The following is a 21,297-nucleotide window of genomic DNA, read 5'->3' as shown; positions in this document are numbered from 1 at the left end:
CTTATGCTAGAGTATGGAGAAATCTGAGGGCTGGGTTGTGAGCATGGACTTCTCCCTTCTCTGCTCAGATTGTGCATATCCTAGAGTTTCTCCTTGTAGTCCTTCAGAAAGGATTGACTTTGGGTTCTCTAAAAGTTGGAGATGTGGCTTTTGGCCTATTTCAGGTGCCAACTACAGAAGACGTCCCTTGCAGCTCACCTGGATGTCATTCGATTTTTTGCGGGTTGCGGGTCACTTGCAGCCTCCTTTTCGTCTCCCATGTCCAGAGAGGAACCTTAATTTAGTCTTTGTGGCTCTTCAGAAGCCTCCTTTTGAGCCACTCCAGAAGGCCTCCTAGAAGGATCTTACACAAAAGACATCATTCTTGGTGGCTGTTGTATTAGCACTTAGGTTTTGGAGCTTCAAGCTCTCTCTTGTCGGGATCCCTTTCTTTGCATTTCAGAGGCGGAGGTCGCCCTGTGCACAGTTCCTTCCTTTCTTTCAAAAGTGGTATCAGCGTTTCATTTCAACCAATCTGTGGAGCTTCTCTTCTTTCGCAGAGAGGACGAAGAGGCCAGATACCTGGAAGTCACTAATGAGTTTTGCAAATTGGACAAACTTTTTGGTAAACGAATGCTTGGCCTCATGGCTTCCAAGCCCACAATTGCTAGGTGGCTAAAGATGGCTGAGGGAGACAGTTGTCGGTTTATTTGCTTTTAGGGAACAGGCTCCGTGTTTGGTTAGTGTTAGGTTAGCAAGTTGTTTAAGGTTGTTGTTTTTATTCTTAGTTTCTGCTTACTGCTTTTCTACGTAAATACTGATGAGCTGGATTGGATGCCAAGAGAGATATGTCTCTGTCTCCACCTGCTGGTTGATGGACACAACTATCCCACAGGTTCTGGAATAGTGGGAAGGGCTAATGGGGGAAAAAATTATCAGGTAAGGCCTAATTATTCCTTAATGGTATGTAAGTATGATGACTAAATAAGTAAATGTTAAGAGAAGAACGAAGAGTGCTGATTGTAAGATCTTTTTCTAATCGTAAAGGGTAATTCTATAAGGGAAAACCTATAAAGAAAATTAGGTGTTTACTTCCTTTATGGAGTACTAGCATAGGAGAGCAAATCCGTTTATATATATATATATATATATATACAGTGGGGGAAATAAGTATTTGATCCCTTGCTGATTTTGTAAGTTTGCCCACTGACAAAGACATGAGCAGCCCATAATTGAAGGGTAGGTTATTGGTAACAGTGAGAGATAGCACATCACAAATTAAATCCGGAAAATCACATTGTGGAAAGTATATGAATTTATTTGCATTCTGCAGAGGGAAATAAGTATTTGATCCCTCTGGCAAACAAGACCTAATACTTGGTGGCAAAACCCTTGTTGGCAAGCACAGCGGTCAGACGTCTTCTGTAGTTGATGATGAGGTTTGCACACATGTCAGGAGGAATTTTGGTCCACTCCTCTTTGCAGATCATCTCTAAATCATTAAGAGTTCTGGGCTGTCGCTTGGCAACTCGCAGCTTCAGCTCCCTCCATAAGTTTTCAATGGGATTAAGGTCTGGTGACTGGCTAGGCCACTCCATGACCCTAATGTGCTTCTTCCTGAGCCACTCCTTTGTTGCCTTGGCTGTATGTTTTGGGTCATTGTCGTGCTGGAAGACCCAGCCACGACCCATTTTTAAGGCCCTGGCGGAGGGAAGGAGGTTGTCACTCAGAATTGTACGGTACATGGCCCCATCCATTCTCCCATTGATGCGGTGAAGTAGTCCTGTGCCCTTAGCAGAGAAACACCCCCAAAACATAACATTTCCACCTCCATGCTTGACAGTGGGGACGGTGTTCTTTGGGTCATAGGCAGCATTTCTCTTCCTCCAAACACGGCGAGTTGAGTTCATGCCAAAGAGCTCAATTTTTGTCTCATCTGACCACAGCACCTTCTCCCAATCACTCTCGGCATCATCCAGGTGTTCACTGGCAAACTTCAGACGGGCCGTCACATGTGCCTTCCGGAGCAGGGGGACCTTGCGGGCACTGCAGGATTGCAATCCGTTATGTCGTAATGTGTTACCAATGGTTTTCGTGGTGACAGTGGTCCCAGCTGCCTTGAGATCATTGACAAGTTCCCCCCTTGTAGTTGTAGGCTGATTTCTAACCTTCCTCATGATCAAGGATACCCCACGAGGTGAGATTTTGCGTGGAGCCCCAGATCTTTGTCGATTGACAGTCATTTTGTACTTCTTCCATTTTCTTACTATGGCACCAACAGTTGTCTCCTTCTCGCCCAGCGTCTTACTGATGGTTTTGTAGCCCATTCCAGCCTTGTGCAGGTGTATGATCTTGTCCCTGACATCCTTAGACAGCTCCTTGCTCTTGGCCATTTTGTAGAGGTTAGAGTCTGACTGATTCACTGAGTCTGTGGACAGGTGTCTTTCATACAGGTGACCATTGCCGACAGCTGTCTGTCATGCAGGTAACGAGTTGATTTGGAGCATCTACCTGGTCTCTAGGGGCCAGATCTCTTACTGGTTGGTGGGGGATCAAATACTTATTTCCCTCTGCAGAATGCAAATAAATTCATATACTTTCCACAATGTGATTTTCCGGATTTAATTTGTGATGTGCTATCTCTCACTGTTACCAATAACCTACCCTTCAATTATGGGCTGCTCATGTCTTTGTCAGTGGGCAAACTTACAAAATCAGCAAGGGATCAAATACTTATTTCCCCCACTGTATATATATATATATATATATATATATATATATATATATATATAGAGGGAGAGAGAGAGATCGGTAGTGCAATGCTCACCTAGATTTAAAAATAAATGTATAGTTTTATAGTATTTGTTCACAAACATTTCAAACTACATGCAATTCCATTTAGGTGCTATATTATTGAATAATACATTGCCAGATTATTAGTATTTAATTGGCTTTCTTGGCGCCCAATTGTTGGTGCTATTCTTAGAGAATTACCCCCAAAGTGAATAGCACAGTACTTGCCTTTTAGCTGAATTGGGGACTGCTGAAAATTTTGCCAGCCAAAAATCCTGCTTCTGCCTGCTTAGGATTGATTTTGTTTTTCTCTTCTCTTTTTAAAAGAACTGCAACTGAAACCGAAGCACCAGCCATACAAAGTGTGTCGACAGTGGCAGGATCTGCTCTTCCGGTTCACCGACAGTTCAGAGGATGACATTATTCAGGGTTGGTAATCTTGTCATTGGAAAGTTGTAATTCTCTTGAGCTATATACAGATAACCAGGTGATAAATTTGCACTATTAGCATCTTCTTTGTGATAGGATAGGCTGATTTAAAATTGGCCCAGGTATGAGGATTCTGTGCCTGGCCTCTGCCTTCTACCCACCTAACTCTTGATGCTGTGGCCTGTACTGCTCCAGGTTCTGGCTTCATTGCTGCTGGACTCTTGCCTGCAAGCAGTGTAAACAAATTGCACTAACATTACATCCCCCTACAGGTCTTCCTTCTTAATGGCACAGGGAATTATGCGTTGGCAACTATTCCTGTGAACCTCTGCACCTTTAAGAGGACAGATTTGAGAGGGTGTACAGTCGCAGTTTTACATTAGAGGCCCATGGCTAGGGCAATCTGCCCCTGACTGCTCTGTAGGAAGAGAGCCAAAACCGCAGACTCCACAAAATAAGATCAGCTAAAATAGCCAAAATCTCTTCCATGTATCTAGTGACTGTGGGTAAACAAGATGCAACCCCTTCCATGTGTGTTTCTGTGAAGGGATATTCTAGTAGAATATGCTGATGAAAGCTCTCAGGTTCTTGTGGCAAATTTCAAGATTGTGCAGCAAGAGTTTGTAAATTTCTGTGGCAGATTTTTTTTACAAATTTCTATAGCAATTTTATGTAACACTTTCTTAAGTTTTGCATATTTTTTTTTTCCTTAATTTATAACACGTGGGAGAAAAGCTGTGTGCACGTATGCATGTGTGTATGTGAGTGGGCATGTTAATGTGTGTGTGTGTGTATCTGTTTTGGTTCTCTGTACCTATGAGAGGAGAGCTGTAATTGCTGTGTTACTATGGGTCAGTGAGCGAGAAAGATTTGCATATAGTGGAGGTAGTGCATGCAGATTTTCTTCTGTGGTCTTAGATTCTGCATTAACTTTTGAGACCCAAGTAAATTGACTTTGGAAAAATGCTTTCTTTAAATTAAAACAGTTAAGGTTGATTAGATCTTACTTTGATCTACCAATCCTTATTCTGCTAGTTCAGATGTTTACACTACCATCTGTTGATTATTGTAACGTGTTCAGGTTTGTGAGTGATATTATTGAAAATACTTCAATTCAGTTGTTGGGGAGTCATTCAGCCAGATTAATTTATGGGCTTAAAAAGGTTAATAGTGTTCCTTCATACATTAAGAAACTTCATTGGCTTTTGTTTAAAGAGAGAAAAAATGTTATTCAAATTAGCCCATTTGATATTTCAGGTGACTTATGCATCAAATCCAAGTTTAGTGATACATTTAGTGAGTGCCCCTTTGTTTAGATTTTCTTCTCTACAAAATCAACTGGCTCTCCACCCTCCCGTTCTTAAGGGGTTGTGGGTTTCCAGGTTAGCTAATTCTCTTTTTTTTTTTCCTTTTTCTGGGATTTCTTTTTGGATTCTCTTCCTTTAACTATTAGAACAGAATTGAGTTATTTAGGTTTTCGTAAAAACTTTAAAATGTTTTTGTTTGATAAAAGATAATTCTAGCTTTTTTCTCTCTCTTTTTTTTTTTTTTTTTTAAGATTATTTTCATCATGTATTGGTATTTGGTAGTTTGTTAACTTAAATTGTGTTATGCTGTAAACCGAGTTGAACCTATTTCTGGGGATTTAGCCGTATACAGGAGTTGATTGGTATTATGGTTATAATGAAAACCTGACTAGCTTGGTTTGCCCTGAAGATGGGGTGAAAAACATTGCTTTATGTGTCTTTTGAGTGCTGCCATTTGGGCGCCTGTGACTTTTGGACACTTCCTTTTCAGTCTAGTCTACAGCATGCCTCTTCTTGACCAGCAAAGCATGGGGCCGTCTGAGTTGGCAGACTGGATGATAACTTCCTGCTCCTCTGCATACCCCTTCAGACCTTTATGTTTAGATCTGGGAGGACCCGTCTCCAAAAGCAAGAAACTGTATCTGCCTCTGCTATGCTCACAACTACGGCAGCTTAATTTGCTGACCTTTTCATGTGGCCTATAGCTCACTAACCCCCAGTCCAGACACTGGAGAGACACCGAGCCACAGCATACCTGCAGCTCCTTCCAACAGGGCTGTGATGCTATACTCTGACACCTGATGCGCAGACACTAAGATGGTCCCACCTGTATGGGTTGTACTACCTTGCGCCATTGACTGGGCTGGAATGGCCTCAGTTTTAAGGCGCACTCATCCTCAATGCGGGTAAGCTCTACGAACAGCCTCCCTCCTTCAAGTGTGTTCTCCCCCCTCGGCATTTTTCAGCAGGCCTCAGAGTTTTTTTCTTTTTTATAAATTGTTTTTACTGGATCACAAAATCTCATTACAAGCAGCAATGGAAAGAAACACCATACAAGTAGCAAACCAAAGTACATATGTGTGGCCAAAATTATAAACATGAACACTCCTGTTCGTATGGTTCCTTCAGAGCAGCCTCAAACAAAATTTAAACTTCCACCAACTCTTCCCTACCCAACCCCCCCCCCCCCCTTAGTGTTCCAAAACATTACACATTTAATAACAAACTATGAGCCCTATGTGTCAAAAACTCCCAAACAGGAGACCAAGGGGCTCATTTTCAAAGCACTTAGACTTACAAATTTCCAGAGGTTACTGTGGAATTGTGTAAGTCTAAGCGCTTTGAAAATATGCCTCACTCTATTGAAAACCTCTCCAGTTTTGGGAAGAACACTTTCAAGCATCCAAATGTTCCAACTTTGGTATAGCTCATTCTTCCACATGGTCACTGTTGGGGATTCTGAATTTCTCCAATATTTATACATTTACAAGCAAACAGGAAAAACAGGACATTTCTACCTGACCACAGGTCCAGCTCAGTCAAGTGTGACCAGTTGGATTTGTTTTTTTAATAAAAAATATGGATATTTATAGCCTGCATCGCTCCCTAAATGTATGTTCGAAGCGGGTTAACAGCTAGCACAAGAAATGAAAAACATCCATCTGGAACTACATCGCTTGTTTACTCTTTCCAAAAATACTAGGACTAGGGGGCACACAATGAAGCTACAAAGTAGTAAATTTAAAACAAGAAAAAATATTTCTTCACTCAGTGTGTAATTAAACTCTGGAATTTGTTGCCAGAGAATGTGGTAAAAGCAGTTAGCTTAGTGGAGTTTAAAAAAAGGTTTGGATAACTTCCTAAAAATCCATGAACCATTATTAAGATGGACTTGGGAAAAATCCACTGCTTATGCAGCATAAAATGTATTGTACTGTTTTGGGTTCTTGCCAGGTACGTGTTACCTGGATTGGCCACTGTTGGAAACAGGATGCTGGGCTTGATGGACCTTCAGTCTGTCCCAATGTGGCAACACTTATGTTAGTTTCCAGACATAAATGTGAAGGGAGTCTTGTTTCACAGTACAGAACCAGTGATACTAAACATAGTATGTTTGCTATGAACTGGTGGGTAGAACACCAATTTCAATATGGTCACTTATAGGCAAATTCATGTAAACTTTAATGAACATGCCATTTCCAAAAAAGAACCACACTGGTGGCAACAAATTTATTGCAGTTGATGAAGCCAACTTTCAATCCAGTGGAGTCTACTCACCTGTAATTTGTTTCCTGGAAGACACATGGCAGTCACATCACCAAAGATGTAAATGATGTGTGCTAATTCATTATTCCCTTATATCCAAATCTACCAAAATGAGTTGTTGTTGAGGACTCTAGAAATTTCTACCAACGGTGGTTGTTAATTTGAAATTCATTCTATATAAAATTACTAACATTTTTCAAAACCATGTACTCAAAAGAGCAGAGAGGTTTTTTTCATACCTTAGACCAGTGCTTCTGTACCCTCTCCTCGAGGCACACCTACCCGGTTAGGCTTTCAGGTTTACCACAATGAAAATGCATGAGGTACATTTGCATATAACAGAGACCCATTGCAAGCAAATATCTCATTCATTATAGTAATGCTGAAACCTTGTGTTTCCCAGAGAGGGTTCAGAAGCACTTCCTTACAATACAGATGCATTATACTATATCATTTGTGTAGAGTATGGCCCCATTAAAAGCGTTCCAGTTATCTTTTGGCACAAGCAGAATAGTTTGGGTAGTCTCCAACTATGTGAAATGCAGACAGGAAAGCAATATCATAATAAAAAGTCACAAATCAAAAAGGACATATACTTAATAGGGATTGTAAACAAACTCTCCCCTATTTGCCAAATTGTATTTAGTAATCTAAAAAAGATCAAGAAAAAATACAATAAACCCCAAAAGGCACCAAAAATGTTTAAAAAACATGAAATTATTTAGTCTGAAGGAAGTAGTAGTAAATGTATAGCCTGTTTTAAAAGCCCATTTTTCCTTATTGCTTTTGAGAGTCAAATTCCAGATTGATTTGAATTCCTTCACTTTGTTCCTTTTGTTTTTCTTATGTTATACTAGTAAATCAGGCCCGTTTCTGACATAAATGAAACGGGCGCTAGCAAGGTTCTCCTTGGAGTGTGTATGTTTGAGAGAGTGTGTGTGAGACTGTGTGAGAGAGTGAGTGTGAGAGAGAGAGAGTGATACTGGGTGCGATTGTGTATGTGAGAGAGAGAATGTGCTCCAGGGTCGCCGCCCTCCCTGCAATTTCCAGGGTCTCCCTCCTTGTAATTTCCAGGGTCTCCCTCCCTCTGTCCCTGTAATTTCCAGGGTCTGCGTCTAATTTCCAGGGTCTCCCTCCCTCCAATTTCCTGGGTCTCCCTCCCTCCGTCCCTCCCTCCCTCCCTCCAATTTCCTGGGTCTCCCTCCCTCCCTCCCTCCCTCCCTCCAATTTCCTGGGTCTCTTTGTGCATGTATCCTTGTGCATCTTCTGTGGTTTTGTAGGGGAGGGGGTCTTGTGAAAGACCGTGTGTGTCTGTGTCACAGAGTTAAGTTTGTGTGTGTGTGTGTTTGGAGGTTGGTGGTCAGTGTCTGTGTTTTTGTGATATTTTTGTGTTAAATGTTGTTGTTGGTTTTTTTTTTTTTTGGGGGGGGGGGGGGGGGATTGGGTGATGTGCCATGCTGGCAAAGTGGGATGGAGTGGTGTTTGACTTTGAGGATGGTTATTGTTGCAGGGTGTTGGCAGTGGAATGTGTGTGATTTTGTCTGTCTCTGACAGGGGGGGGTTGGGGGGGTCCATGGGTTGGTGAAATGTGAGGGTGGTTGGAGGGGGGTCAGCGTTTGCTGAGGGGTGGAGTTGGTTGTCCATGTTTTTGCTTGGGGGGTTTTTTTGTGTGTGTTGTGCTGTCAAAGGAGAAGGATTTGTTTTTGAACTTATAGGGTTTTGTTGTGGTTTTGGAGGTGGTTCTGCCTGTTTTTTGGGGGGGGTGGAGGGGGGATGTGTTGTGTGTTTGTGTCTGTCAGTGACAGTGGAGAGGGGTCCGTGGGTGTGTGAAATGTGGGGGTGTTTGGAGTGGGGTCTGCATTTGTTGAGGGGTGGAGTGGGTTGTGTTCTTGTTTTTGCTGGGGGGGGGGGGGGGTTCGTAACTTCGTCGATGGAGCTTGCCTGCGAGTGTGAGGTAGGGTGTTACAGAGGGACGACCCGTGAGGGCGGGGGGAAAGCGTGGGGTCCTCAAAGCTCAGAGGCGTGTCGTGATGTGAGGGGTGAGATAATGGTTGATGTTTTCGCTGATTCGGGAGGGAGTCTTTTGGTGGAGGAGGGGGAGTTCCGGAGTCTGATATTTGAGTGCGGGTGTCTGAAATCAGATGGCGGTGTCTGTTGCAGGATGACGTGGTCCAGTGGCATCTCGGGAGGGGCGAGTGTCAGAGCACCGGGGGGGGGGGGGCTTTTATCAATTGTGTTTGAGAGGTTTTCTGTGGTTTACCTGCGCTACACTGTACTTCTCGGCAGTTGTGTGCCGACGTTGGTGCACGCTGTTTTGGGCGTGTTGCTTTCTGGTGGTTGGTTGTTGTCGGTGGTGACGTACCAGGAAGTGCTGACGTCATGAGCACAAATGCCTCAAGTTTTTTTTGTTCACGCAGTCACAGTCAGCTTCACAACGTTGGAGGTGCTTTTTATTATATGGGGGGGGGGACATTTTTATTGTCATGTTTTTTTGTAAACTGCTGTGATCCTTTTGGCTAAAGTAGTATATTAAATTCCGAATAAACTAAACTAAATATCACTGAATATTAGTAGTTACGTAGGAACAAGTACTTTAACTGGATAGAAGGCTTTTTTGCCTGGTTAAATTGCTTTGAAAATTGTCTGGCCTTTCCTGGCATATTTTTATGTGCTCAGTTGATATTTTCTCACCTTTTTGATAGGGAAACTATGTTGATCATTGCTGGGAAGGGAATTGGGAAAGAGGCAGGGATCGTAGGGAGGAGGAGAGGTGATCTCAAAGTAAGGAATTGAAGAATGGAAATCAAAAAGGGAAAGGGAGCGATAGTGTGCAGTTGAAATGAAAGATGGGGGAATCTCAGTCTCTTCAATATAAAAAAACAAAACAAAAAAGGACTGTGGAACAATTACATATTCTAACAATTGCATCAAATTCCACTAACAACAAAGCACAATGTTACTGTTGCAGTTTATGAACAGAACAGTCTATGCTCTTCTAATCTGGAAGAAAAAAAGCCTCAGAACTATTTTAGTGCTCAGATTCACTAAAATAGAGGGACTTTATTAAAATAAGTGAAAAAAATTTGCACCCCATGAGGTGATTATCTGTGAATAGTCTGAAAGTAGCAGTGAACTTTAGCTTGGGTTCTGAGGCTTTTTTTTTCTTCCAGATTAGAAGAGTGTTATCCATAAATTGCAACAGTAACATTGTGCTTTGTTGGTAATGGAATTTGATGCAGTTGTTGGAATCTCATTCCCTCCTTCATTCTCTACCCTGCTTGCAAGAAAGAGGAACGCTGAGCGTATAGTACTTCAACCTACATCTTTCCACTCTGCTGCCTGGGAAAACACTATAGTCACCCCCAGCAGCAGAGGAAGATAACACTACCTGAGGACATCAGCAATACGGTGCAGGATTAGCACAGGAGAGGAGATTTGTTATTGCCACCAGCGCTGATACTTGTGTTCCATTGGTTGCTTTGGTCTCTGGTCTCCTACATCTCTTCCACAGAGACCTGGCATTACAAGAAGGGATGGATTTTGTGGCCCTTCTGCCACCATAAAATCACAGGAAACCCTTACATCCAAGCCAGTTCGCTCAATCTCTCCTAGCTATCCAGCCTGCCTCCATACTAATTGGGCAGTAAAAAGAGGAGAACAGCAACATGTCAGGTTGCGGTGTTTTCTTCTGCTGTGAGCCATGCAGTTCACATCGGGCAGCAGAGGAGGAGGACATGGTCCCAACATTCAAGTCTCTCCTTCTTACTGCTCAGTTAGCATGGGAGGGGAGTAAGAATGCATGAAAGATTCTCCTGCCAGCTCTTCAACCTAGTTTAAACCAGTGCTCTCCTGTGGCAGTTCATGGAAAGGGATGGGTTTTGTGTCTTTGGGCTGCAGACTTGCCAGAGATCAGGAGACCCTGCTGATATTCTGAATGTTTTTTCTCCCAGATGAGCCATCCGTACAGTTCCGAAGAAATGTGTTTTTTCCAAAGAGGAGAGAGTTACAGGTAAGTTGAAGAGGCAAGTGAGGCTGTTAGGATGCAATACAATAAAACTAAAAGTATGAATAGCACCTAATCTTTTCTTATCAAAAATGTATATGAAAGCAACTGCTACCTAAGAGCAGTGGTGTGTTCTGCAAAGTAAGATGTTTCTGGAATTTCTCTATATAAAAGGCAAAACCAACGTTCTATGAAGCCTCCAGCCGGAAGTGTGAAGGGGGCGAGATACCCGGTTTCCCTATGAGTGTCTGCCCCGCCCTCTCTGTAACAGTCAGTGAAGGAAAACAGCAGAGCACGAAATCAAATCGCTGGCTCTGTAACAGTGAAGGACTCAGAGGGGGGAGGGGAGAGAGGCCAGAGGGCAGGGACACACACACTCCCACATGCACACAGAAGAAAACATTGCTAGCCCCCGTTTCATTTGCATCAGAAACGGGGCTTTTTTTTACTAGTCAGATATAAAGCTTTAAAACGTATATTTGGATTTCTCTTTTTTTTTTTATGGGTGGTGGTGGAGTATTTGCTTTGATGTGACTGTGGTGAAGAGGACGACTAGTGCTCCATCTGCATATACAGTCTGTAGAGCCATTCCCTTCCCTTTCATTCTATGCCTAGGGTCCACCTACTAATGACAGCATCTACCAGATATAATCGATCCCTCTTTCAATATTTGTATGATGGCTTTTGCAGATTGAGAACGAGGACATCTTGAGACTTATGTATGAAGAGGCCAAATTCAATGTACTAGAAGGACGGTACCCATGCGATGTGGAGGATTGTGAAAAATTGGGCGCCTTGGTCTGCAGACTGGAGCTGGGCCCCTTTGATCAGGATCAGCATACACCCTCTGCCTTCAAGTAAGGAGATGCTTAGAAAGGAAACTTACCTGTCCCTCCTTAGGAATTTGTGTGTGTAGTGACATGCTGCTTTTCAGGCTACAGTTGACATGTAGGGCGCTGACACACAGTAGTCTGATCAGTGACCTTGTAGGTGACAGCAGATAAGGACCAAAATGGTCCACTGAGATGTGTTAGGATTGCAATTGCTGCTCTATGCAGGTATTGTCTCCCCATCCTCCCCCCCACCCAAGACAGTCATGTTGCTGCTTTTTCCTCCATGACCTAAATGCTTCCTTTTAATATTAGTACATAAGTAATGCCATACTGGGAAAAGACCAAAGGTCCATCGAGCCCAGCATCCCGTCCCCGACAGCGGCCAATCCAGGCCAAGGGCACCTGGCAAGCTACCCAAACGTACAAACATTTTATACATGTTATTCCCGAAATTGTGGATTTTTCCCAAGTCCATTTAGTAGCGGTCTATGGACTTGTCCTTTAGGAAACCGCCCAACCCTTTTTTTAAACTCTGCCAAGCTAACCACCTTCACTACATTCTCCGGCAACGAATTCCAGAGTTTAATTACACGTTGGGTGAAGAAAAATTTTCTCCTATTTGTTTTAAATTTACTATACTGTAGTTTCATCGCATGCCCCATAGTCCTGGTATGCATGTTATGTTTAGAAATATGATATTCCGCTTTAGCATGCACTTGAGGAGGATACTTTTTGGCCTTGGTGTAAATGACTTGATTTGATTATTAGGATTTAGTTAATTGCCTTTCATCTCTGGAGAAAGCAAAGCGATGTACAAAATTTTAAAAATGAGAAAATAGAAAAAGAACTCTAATATGAGGAAAGGCTAAACAGGTTAGGGCTGTTCAGCTTGGAAAAGAGATGACTGAGGGGAGATATGATTGAGATCTACAAAATCCTGAGTGGTGTAGAGCGAGTAGAAGTGAATTGATTTTTCACTCTTTCAGAAAGTACAAAAACTAGGGGACACTTGATGAAGTTACATGGAAATACTTTTAAAACAATTAGGAGGAAGTTGGTTTTTCAGTTAAGCTCTGGAACTCTTTGCCTGTAGATGTAACAGCTGTTAGCGTATCTGGGTTTAAAAAAGGTTTGGATAAGTTCCTGGAGGAATAATCTGCTATTGAGAGAGATATGGGGAAGCCACTTCTTGCCCTGGGATTGGTAGCATCAAATTTTGCTACTATTTGGGTTTCTGCCAGGTACCTGTGATTGTTGGAAACAGGATACTGGGCTAGATGGACCATTGGTCTGACCCAGTATGGCTAATGTTCTCATGACTGCCAGAAGCTTGTTGCAGAAATGCAGATGCTCACATAGGTAGGGCTGTCTAGCAGGCCATTTGGACATGAGAGGCTCTTCATTCAAATATAAGAACATGAGTTGCCCTAATCGCAGTAGTAGCCAATCCAGGTCATAAGTTCCTGGTATACCAAGAAGTAGCAAGATTCCATGCTACCAACCCCAGAGATAAACAGTGGCTTTCCCCAAGTTTACCTTAATAATGTTTTATGGACTTTTCCTCCTGGAATGTGAACAACCCTTTTTAAACTCAACTATATTAACTGCTTTTACCACTTGCTTTAGTGACGAGTTCTAGAGCTTAACTATACCTTGAGTGAAAAAAATATTTTCTCCTGTTTGTTTTTAAATGTGCTACTATGTAACTTCATGAAGTGTCCTCTAGTCTTTGTACTTTTGGAAAGAGTAAACAATCAATTCATGTTTTTACTATTCCATTTCTCTCAGGATTTTATGGATCTCTATCATATCTTCCCTCAGCCGTCACTTCACTAAGCTGACCCAGTATGACCCTAACTCCAATAGCCTTTCCTCATATAAGAGCCATTCCATCCCCTTTAATTTTGATTGCCCTTCTCTGTACCTTTTCTAATTCTGCTAGTTTTTTTTTTTTGAGATATGAGGAAGGACCTATCAAAGCTTGAAGAATGGTCCAGAATTTGGCAACTAAGACTTAATGCTTAAAAATGCAGGGTCATACATTTCAGCTACAAAAACCCAAGGGAGTGGTATAATATAGGGGTGAAGTACTTCTGTGCACGGAAGAGAAGAGTGGGACTTAGGTGTGAATCATATGAGGTGATCTTAAGGTGGTCAAACAGGTAGAAAAGGTGACAGCAAAAAACAGAAGGATACTTAGCTGCATAGGGAGAGGAATGGCCAGCAGGAAAAAGGAGGTAATAATTCCTCTGTATAAATCTCTGGTGAGATCCCATTTAGAGTACTGTGTACGACTTCCGGCGGAGCCGAGCGGCAAGATGGCCGCGGTCTGAGAGAGCTCCGCAACACCGCTGACGGGCCCTCCGCCCCCCACTCTTAAGAACCCCTCCACGGCAAACTGGCGACACTTAAAGCTCCCCAATGCATGCGGGCGTATATAGAATACCTTTTGGTACGTCTGGGAGTGCAGCACAGTCGAAGGTAGCGGCACGCGCGATCGGAACCAAAATGGCGGCCGGAAGTGCAGCGCACAAGAAAACGGAGAGCTACCAGAGCAGATGGCATGACATTCAGAGTAAGAACTCGGGGGCTTGAATCGAGGGAGTTCGAAGGGAGAACGGAATAGAGGATAAGGGGGAGCGTGATAAATTAAACCTCATTTGTTTTTCTCCCGGATTCCCCCCACCCCCCCCATCCCCGGCGGGTGAACAGTGGAAGCGGCGCTGGAATTCAGTGGGACCAAAGCCAGGCTCGCTATAGCAGAGACCAGGAACATTTGAACATTCAAGACAATTAAGTTAAATAATCCCCACAGAGATTATATCTACCAGTGGAGAGTGGTGGAACGCTGTTCTTGGGGATCCTGGAGAGATACAGGGCTTGCAGTGTGGGCAGGACTGTGACGCTCCATTTGTGGACTAATTTAAACAAATATTTGTATATTATCACACAAGTACAAAGCTAATTAAATAGAATCGAGCCGCTTTCCTTGACAGACTGAAAAATCTGAGAGAGTTATAGACCCACAGAATTGACTCCCAATATTAGTGGAAAATAAGAGGAGGTGGGTTCGTGGGGCCCAGGCATAAAGCACCTCTATAATATATACACCACGAGTACCCACGCTGCAAGATCAGACGCCTAGTCTCTACAAAGACGTAACATACTCTGCATGGAGCAATTTTTGAAGCCTAAACTAACAGGAACAACCCGAAGCGGGGCCAAATACGATAAAGGGAAGAGTCCCACATTGAATACAGGAGCCAAGATGGCAGAAGGGAAGCTGGAAAAGCTTGGGGACTTCTCTGAAAAACAATTAGCGCAGATAACTATGGCGGTCAGTGCCGCACTTAACCCAAGGTTTGATTTGCTCGAACGACAAATGAGCAGTTTAGAAGCTACTATGGCAGATACAGTGAGACGTGTGGGAGAGGCGGAAAATAGAATTTCAACTGTGGAAGACACAAGAGCACAAACTGCACAAGACGTCACCCGATTAATGGAACAACTTAAAACTCAACAAGACAAGATTGAGGATATGGAGAACAGAGCAAGGAGATGCAATTTAAGAATCGTGGGCTTGCCAGAAACAATCCCTGAAAAATCCCTGGGACATTTACTAGAACAATGGCTTAAAAAAGAATTGGCTTTATCAGACAGCTATGGAGAACTGTGTATAGAGAGAGCCCATAGACTTGGCCGCTGGCAACAAGGGCAACAACGACCTAGACTGGTGATCATCAAAGTTCACAACTACTTACACAAAGAGGAGATAATGAGGGGCTTTAGACTGAAAAGAGATACCTTGAAATATGATGGGAACCCGATTAAAATATTTCAAGATTACTCAGCCGGAGTACAAGAGCAAAGACGCCGGTTTCATCCGCTTTGTACAACATTGGTAAACAAGAGAACACGGTTTATGCTGATTTATCCGGCTATTTTGAAAATTCATCATGAAAACCGATGGCGGTCTTTCCACTCAGTCTCAGAGGCTCAACAATTTATTGACACAGAGTTCATGGCGCCAGCGGATGAACCACCGTGAACATGACTTCAAAAACTAATGTTTGAGTGTAAGGCCGGGCTTTGTCTTCTGCTTGCAGACCCAAAGAGAACAGCGCGGATGCAATTATGAAAGTAATGTTATATTTGCCATATAGAGTGGATTAAGAAATGTTATGTTGAATGTTTCACAAGTATTAACTGTTGATTAGAAAGTTACCTGAAGGTTCCATAAGGCAGTTCGGGGGGACCACATGGGGGGGAGGGGGGGAATTCCATCCCCCTTTCCGGATTAGGGGGAGAAAACAGGGAGCTCGGGGGGGGGGGGGGGGGGAGAGTCATAAAGCGGTACTACATCTAAGGAAGGGAAGAAGTTAGGGGTTAGACTAGAGGCAAAGGTCCTTAATGGAGGGCAAGGGGCGGGGGGAGGGAGAGCTTACAGGGGATTCCAAAACAAGGGTGGGGGGGATTTCAATAAGAGGGTATAGGTCTCTAATTCAGGTCAAACAAAAGAATGGCTCGCATAGGAACTGCATGGGTATGAAGAGCAGAGCAAGTAGTAGAGTACATCTTCTACAGCTACTGGGGAAGGGCTGGGACCCAGTGGCTGAATTTTACAAGCACACTATCATGATATCAGTAAGCTTAAGTGATAACACATTGTAAAATAGTCACTTGGAATGTGGGAGGTATTTCATCTCCTATTAAAAGGAAAAAGATTCTAACGCATCTAAAACACCTCAAAGCAGATATTGCGTGCCTACAAGAAACGAAACTGACAGCTGCAGAGCACGAAAAGTTGAGACAGGGCTGGGTGGGACAAGTGATTTATGCATCTCCAGAAGGGCGGAGAGGGGGTGTGGCAATTTGTATACGCCGGCAACTGGCGTGCACGGTGGAGACGATTTTGCAGGATCCTAATGGGAGATACGTGTTGATTAAAATGTGGTTGCAAGGGAGGGAATTATACCTTCTAAATATATATGCTCCCACTCCCCCAGATGATTCCTTCTTTCCTAGGCTGTCTAGGCAGTTGCTCCCTTATGAAAGTAAACAGCTGGTGATTGTGGGAGATATGAATGTACTGATGGACCCAAGAATTGACTGTTCGAGGGGAAGTCAGGAGGGGAGAGAGAATCGTAAAGGATATCGAATGTTAAAGGAATTCAGCAATTCACTATCTGTAATAGATACATGGCGTAATTTACACCCAGGCTCGAGGGAATACACACACAGATCCAGGGCGCACGGAACCTGGGGCAGAATAGATTACATGTTTACTTCCCCTGCACTATTTACATGTATTAAAAACACTAAAATCGAAGAAATATTGATATCAGATCATAGCCCTGTCTGGTTGGAACTGGAGGCACCAGGGAGTTACAAACTGACCAGACAATGGAGATTCCCTAGTTATTTAGTAAAGGATAAGTCTTTTCAAAAATTTTTAGTCAAAAAATGGGAAGAATATGTTTGGTTTAATAAACATGAATCTAATCCCCGACTATTTTGGTGCACTGGAAAGGCGGTTCTCAGAGGGGACATAATCGCCTTTATTGCAAATAAGCGGAAAAAGAACACGACTAGCCTCCTACACCTAAATAGACAATTACAGAAAGCTAGAAACCGTTATATGGCACGGCAAACCATAACGAATAGAGATACTTATCTATCTATTCAGGCAGCTGTGAATTCCCTGCTGCATGAGAGAGTGGAAAAAAATAGGATTTTTCAGAAGTATAATTTCCATAGGTTTGGGAACAGAACCGGGGGAATGTTGGCTCGGATAGTTAAGAGACGGGAGGGAGGTAGAACCATATCGGTTTTAAAAGAAAAGACGGGAAGTCTTACCAACTGCCCAGATAGAATTCTTCAATTACTCCAAGAACATTTTACACAACTATATACAGCCGAGCGCCCGGTTGGGGAAGCACAAATGAGTGACTTTCTGAAAAGGGCCAAGATGCCAAAACTCGGGGAGCCAGATATAGCGGGTTTAGAAGTTCCCATTCAACCTAGAGAATTAATAGAGGCAATAAAAGGACTGAAATCATTTTCGGCACCAGGGGTGGATGGGTATTCAGGAGAATTTTATAAGATGTTACAACCCCAATTGCTACGGCCACTTTTTGAGTACCACCAAGCGGTGATACAAGAAGGGAAATTTCCCTTATATGAAAACACTGCATGTATATCGCTATTGTTGAAACCTGGGAAAGTGGTCGAAGAACCAGAATCCTATAGACCTATTTCGCTAATCAATGTTGATATTAAGTTATTAGCAAAGATCATGGCTTCACGGCTCGGCAGATGTATACCCAGTGTGATAGACCCGGCGCAGGTGGGCTTTATTCCTAAAAGACATTCTGTTGTACATATACGGAGAATGTTGCTTGCAATGGCGCAGTGTCAGTTCAACGAGACACCTGGGATATTGGTGAGCCTTGATGCCACTAAAGCTTTTGATAGAGTGGGGTGGAACTTTCTGTTCCATGTGTTGGAGTGGATAGGACTCCCTCCTGGAATAATTCAAACTATTGAGACCTTATATTCTGGCATGGAAGCATGTATAACAGCTAATGGGGGACTCTCGACACGGTTCAAGATAGGGAGAGGAACACGGCAGGGTTGCCCCTTGTCCCCACTCCTATTTGACCTAACGTTAGAACCATTGTTGCGCCTTCTTAACTCCGACCCCAGAATTCATGGGGTACAGTTGGGGGGACAGGAGATCCGTGCATTAGCCTACGCAGATGATGTTCTCCTGGTGCTGACCAAGCCGCGGGAATCATTTGAGGCGGCCTTATCATTGATAAAGGAATATGGGACATTATCGGGATTTGAACTTAACCTCTCTAAATCTTGTGCGATGCCTATGAACTTGGGAACTGAGCCACACTGGCAGGGGGAGGCCCCCCTTAGGTGGGAGACAACAAAATTGAGATACCTAGGAGTATACATCCCTTGTGATAGGTCCACTATGTATAGAGTTAATGTAGGCCCATTAATGGAGATGACTAAAAGTAAACTGATGATGTGGAAGGAGCTCCCACTTACTATTTGGGGCAGAATAGCACTATTTAACATGATGGTGGCCCCTAGATGGTTATGTTTTTCAGCAACTACCACTCTTTTTGAAACACAAAGATGATAAACAGCTACAACGTTTAATACAAACATATCTCTGGCAGGGAAAGAAACCAAGAATATCATACGGCCAAATAGTGACGCCAAGGGAAGGAGGTGGCATGGGACTTTTAAATATCAAATTCTTGGCGACTGCATGCTCTATGCGACATATAAATGATTGGTATCGGGGGACATCAGATTTCTCCGTTACATTGGTGGAGACCTCGGTGTTTCCGGATATACATTTCAGTCATTTGCTACACACGGGTGTTCCGTTGCCCACGATGGCATTTAAGAGGCATCCACTTTTGAAGCCTCTTAGGGAGACTTGGAGATGGGTGTGTAGAAAATATCATTTTTCTTCTCGTGTGTCCCCTTGGATGTCAATTTGTAATAACCCAGCATTCCCCCCCGGTAAAGGGATTAATACATTTAGTAGTTGGGCAAAAAAAGGGATCATATACTTGGCGCACATAGTTACAGAAGAGGGACGAATTCAGGAATATGCGGAGCTCCAGGCCAGATACGGGATTCCCCCAGTACACTACTTTGCATATTATCAACTGAGACACTATGTAGCCACATTAGAATGGACAGATCTTACAGAAGATGTGGTGGAGGTCCTATCTGAAGAGTTTACACTAGGAGCTCAGCTCCCGGTGCCGCTAAAATTTCACCATAGACAACTCAAAGATACCACAGCAGAGCTGGATTTCCGGCGGATAGCACGAGAATGGTCGGGGGATCTAGGTTGCACATTTACTGAGGAAGAATGTAGGGCATATTTAAAATCCATTTACAAGCAGAGGCTTTCCATCCCACAGAGGGAACGGCTATATAGGTGGCTGCTTAGGACACATATATCTCCGCAGAGAGCACAAAAAGCGGGATTTAATACATCAGGTGCGTGCCCCAAATGTAGTCAGAATGCGGCAACCCTAGGCCATATGTTTTGGAGCTGTCCTTACGCAGAGCGATTCTGGAAACAAGCACTAAAGGGAATAGGTCAAATGTGGGACTGTACCCTCCTGAGGGAACCTTTAATTTTATTTAACATATTTAAATACACCGCAGACCCCCCAGACGGTTTCAGAGCATTTGCAAAGGTAGCAATTTATTTTGGAATAAATACTATACTACAATTTTGGAGAGCACAAGAGGCGCCCCCATTACAGGTGTGGCGCTCTCAATTAGTAAAGCAAATGAGAATAGATAGGTGTGGGGTGCCTGACTTAGAAAGCACAGGGGGTCTAAAGTTCCGGGCACAATGGGAGCCCTTGTGGGGTACTCTCACACCGAAAGCACGTAGTCTACTCTTGAACTTTTGACCCTTCCACGAGATTTTTTGAAATTGGTCTTTAGCAAAGAACTGGTTGACAGGATAATACCGTTTATATCTTCCTAATAAATGGGACTTTCAGTGTAAATCGCAACACATTGAGCACACTCCAGATACCAGGGATGTGAAGGCAAGTCAGTTGCATCTGCTACTGGTTGGAGGCCTATACAGTCCATCATATCATATTGAAGTTGTAGAGACAAAGATTAGGGTGGGGGGTGGGATGGGAGGGACTTAAAGACTAATTCAGGTAGGGAGGGAGGGAGGGAAGGTGGGGAAAATATAAAAAAAAAAAAAATATATATTGTATTATCTTGTATTGAACATAAGATGTTAGATGACAATTTTTGATATGTATTTTCTTTGACAAGTATTTGTTATCTGTCAATTTATTAATAAAAACGATTTAAACATAGAGTACTGTGTACAATTCTAGAGTCTGCACTTTCAAAAAGATATAAACAAGATGGAGTCGGTCCAGAGGGCAGCTGTTAAAATGGTCAGTGGTCTCCATCATGAAGCATATGGAGACAGATTTAAAGACCTCAATATGTACAGTGATGTGGAAAGGTATTTACCCCTTCACAAGTTTCTGATCCTTAAACATAAATATTAGACAAACGAAGCCTGAGTAAACATGTAACAATTTTTTAAATTTATTTAACCCATTAGTGCCCAACGTTCCCATATGGGAGCTTATTATGGGAACATTGGGTACTAATGGGTTAAGGAACAATGTTATCCAGCACCCATATCACCCTTGTGTAAAAGGAAGTGCTCCCTTAGTTACTCAATCAACCAATTGACCAAGTTTAGTTGATAATTAGATTCAGCTGATTGTAGCCAGCCTTGTTGAATCTAAACCTCGCTATATATTGAACCTTACCATGAGAGTGAAGTAGTTGCCACAAAATTTCTACAAGAATGCTATGCCATGATCGAAGAAATTTGAAACAGTTGTTGAAATATATCAGTTTGGAAAGGGTTACAAAGCCATTTCTAAATCTTTGTGATGTCACTGAACTAAAGTGCCAGCCATTATCTCCAAATGAAGAAGACTTGGAACAGTGGTGAATCTTCCCAGTAGTGGCTTACTTACCTGCCAAAATTACTCCAGGGGTGTAACAACAACTTATCTGGGAAGTCACGAATCATTCAAAGAATTGCAATCTTCTCTAGCATCAACTAAGGTCAGAGTTCGACTCTATAATGAGG

At 43.0% G+C, this 21,297-nt stretch overlaps 1 protein-coding gene across 1 annotated transcript in view; it reads left to right on the top strand.

The window, feature by feature from the left end:
- The window catches only part of FRMD8 (FERM domain containing 8), a 61,787-nt gene that overhangs the window by 10,978 nt on the left and 29,512 nt on the right, over positions 1-21,297 (top strand). The window contains exons 4-6 of the mRNA XM_030218251.1: positions 3,100-3,201; positions 10,724-10,782; positions 11,467-11,633. Of these exons, the coding sequence (XP_030074111.1) occupies positions 3,100-3,201; positions 10,724-10,782; positions 11,467-11,633 (328 nt within the window). The remainder of the gene's footprint in view (positions 1-3,099; positions 3,202-10,723; positions 10,783-11,466; positions 11,634-21,297) is intronic.

This window comes from Microcaecilia unicolor, chromosome 11, assembly GCF_901765095.1.
Source record: "Microcaecilia unicolor chromosome 11, aMicUni1.1, whole genome shotgun sequence".
Lineage (NCBI taxonomy): Eukaryota > Metazoa > Chordata > Amphibia > Gymnophiona > Siphonopidae > Microcaecilia > Microcaecilia unicolor.
This window is presented reverse-complemented; position numbering and strand designations above follow the sequence as displayed.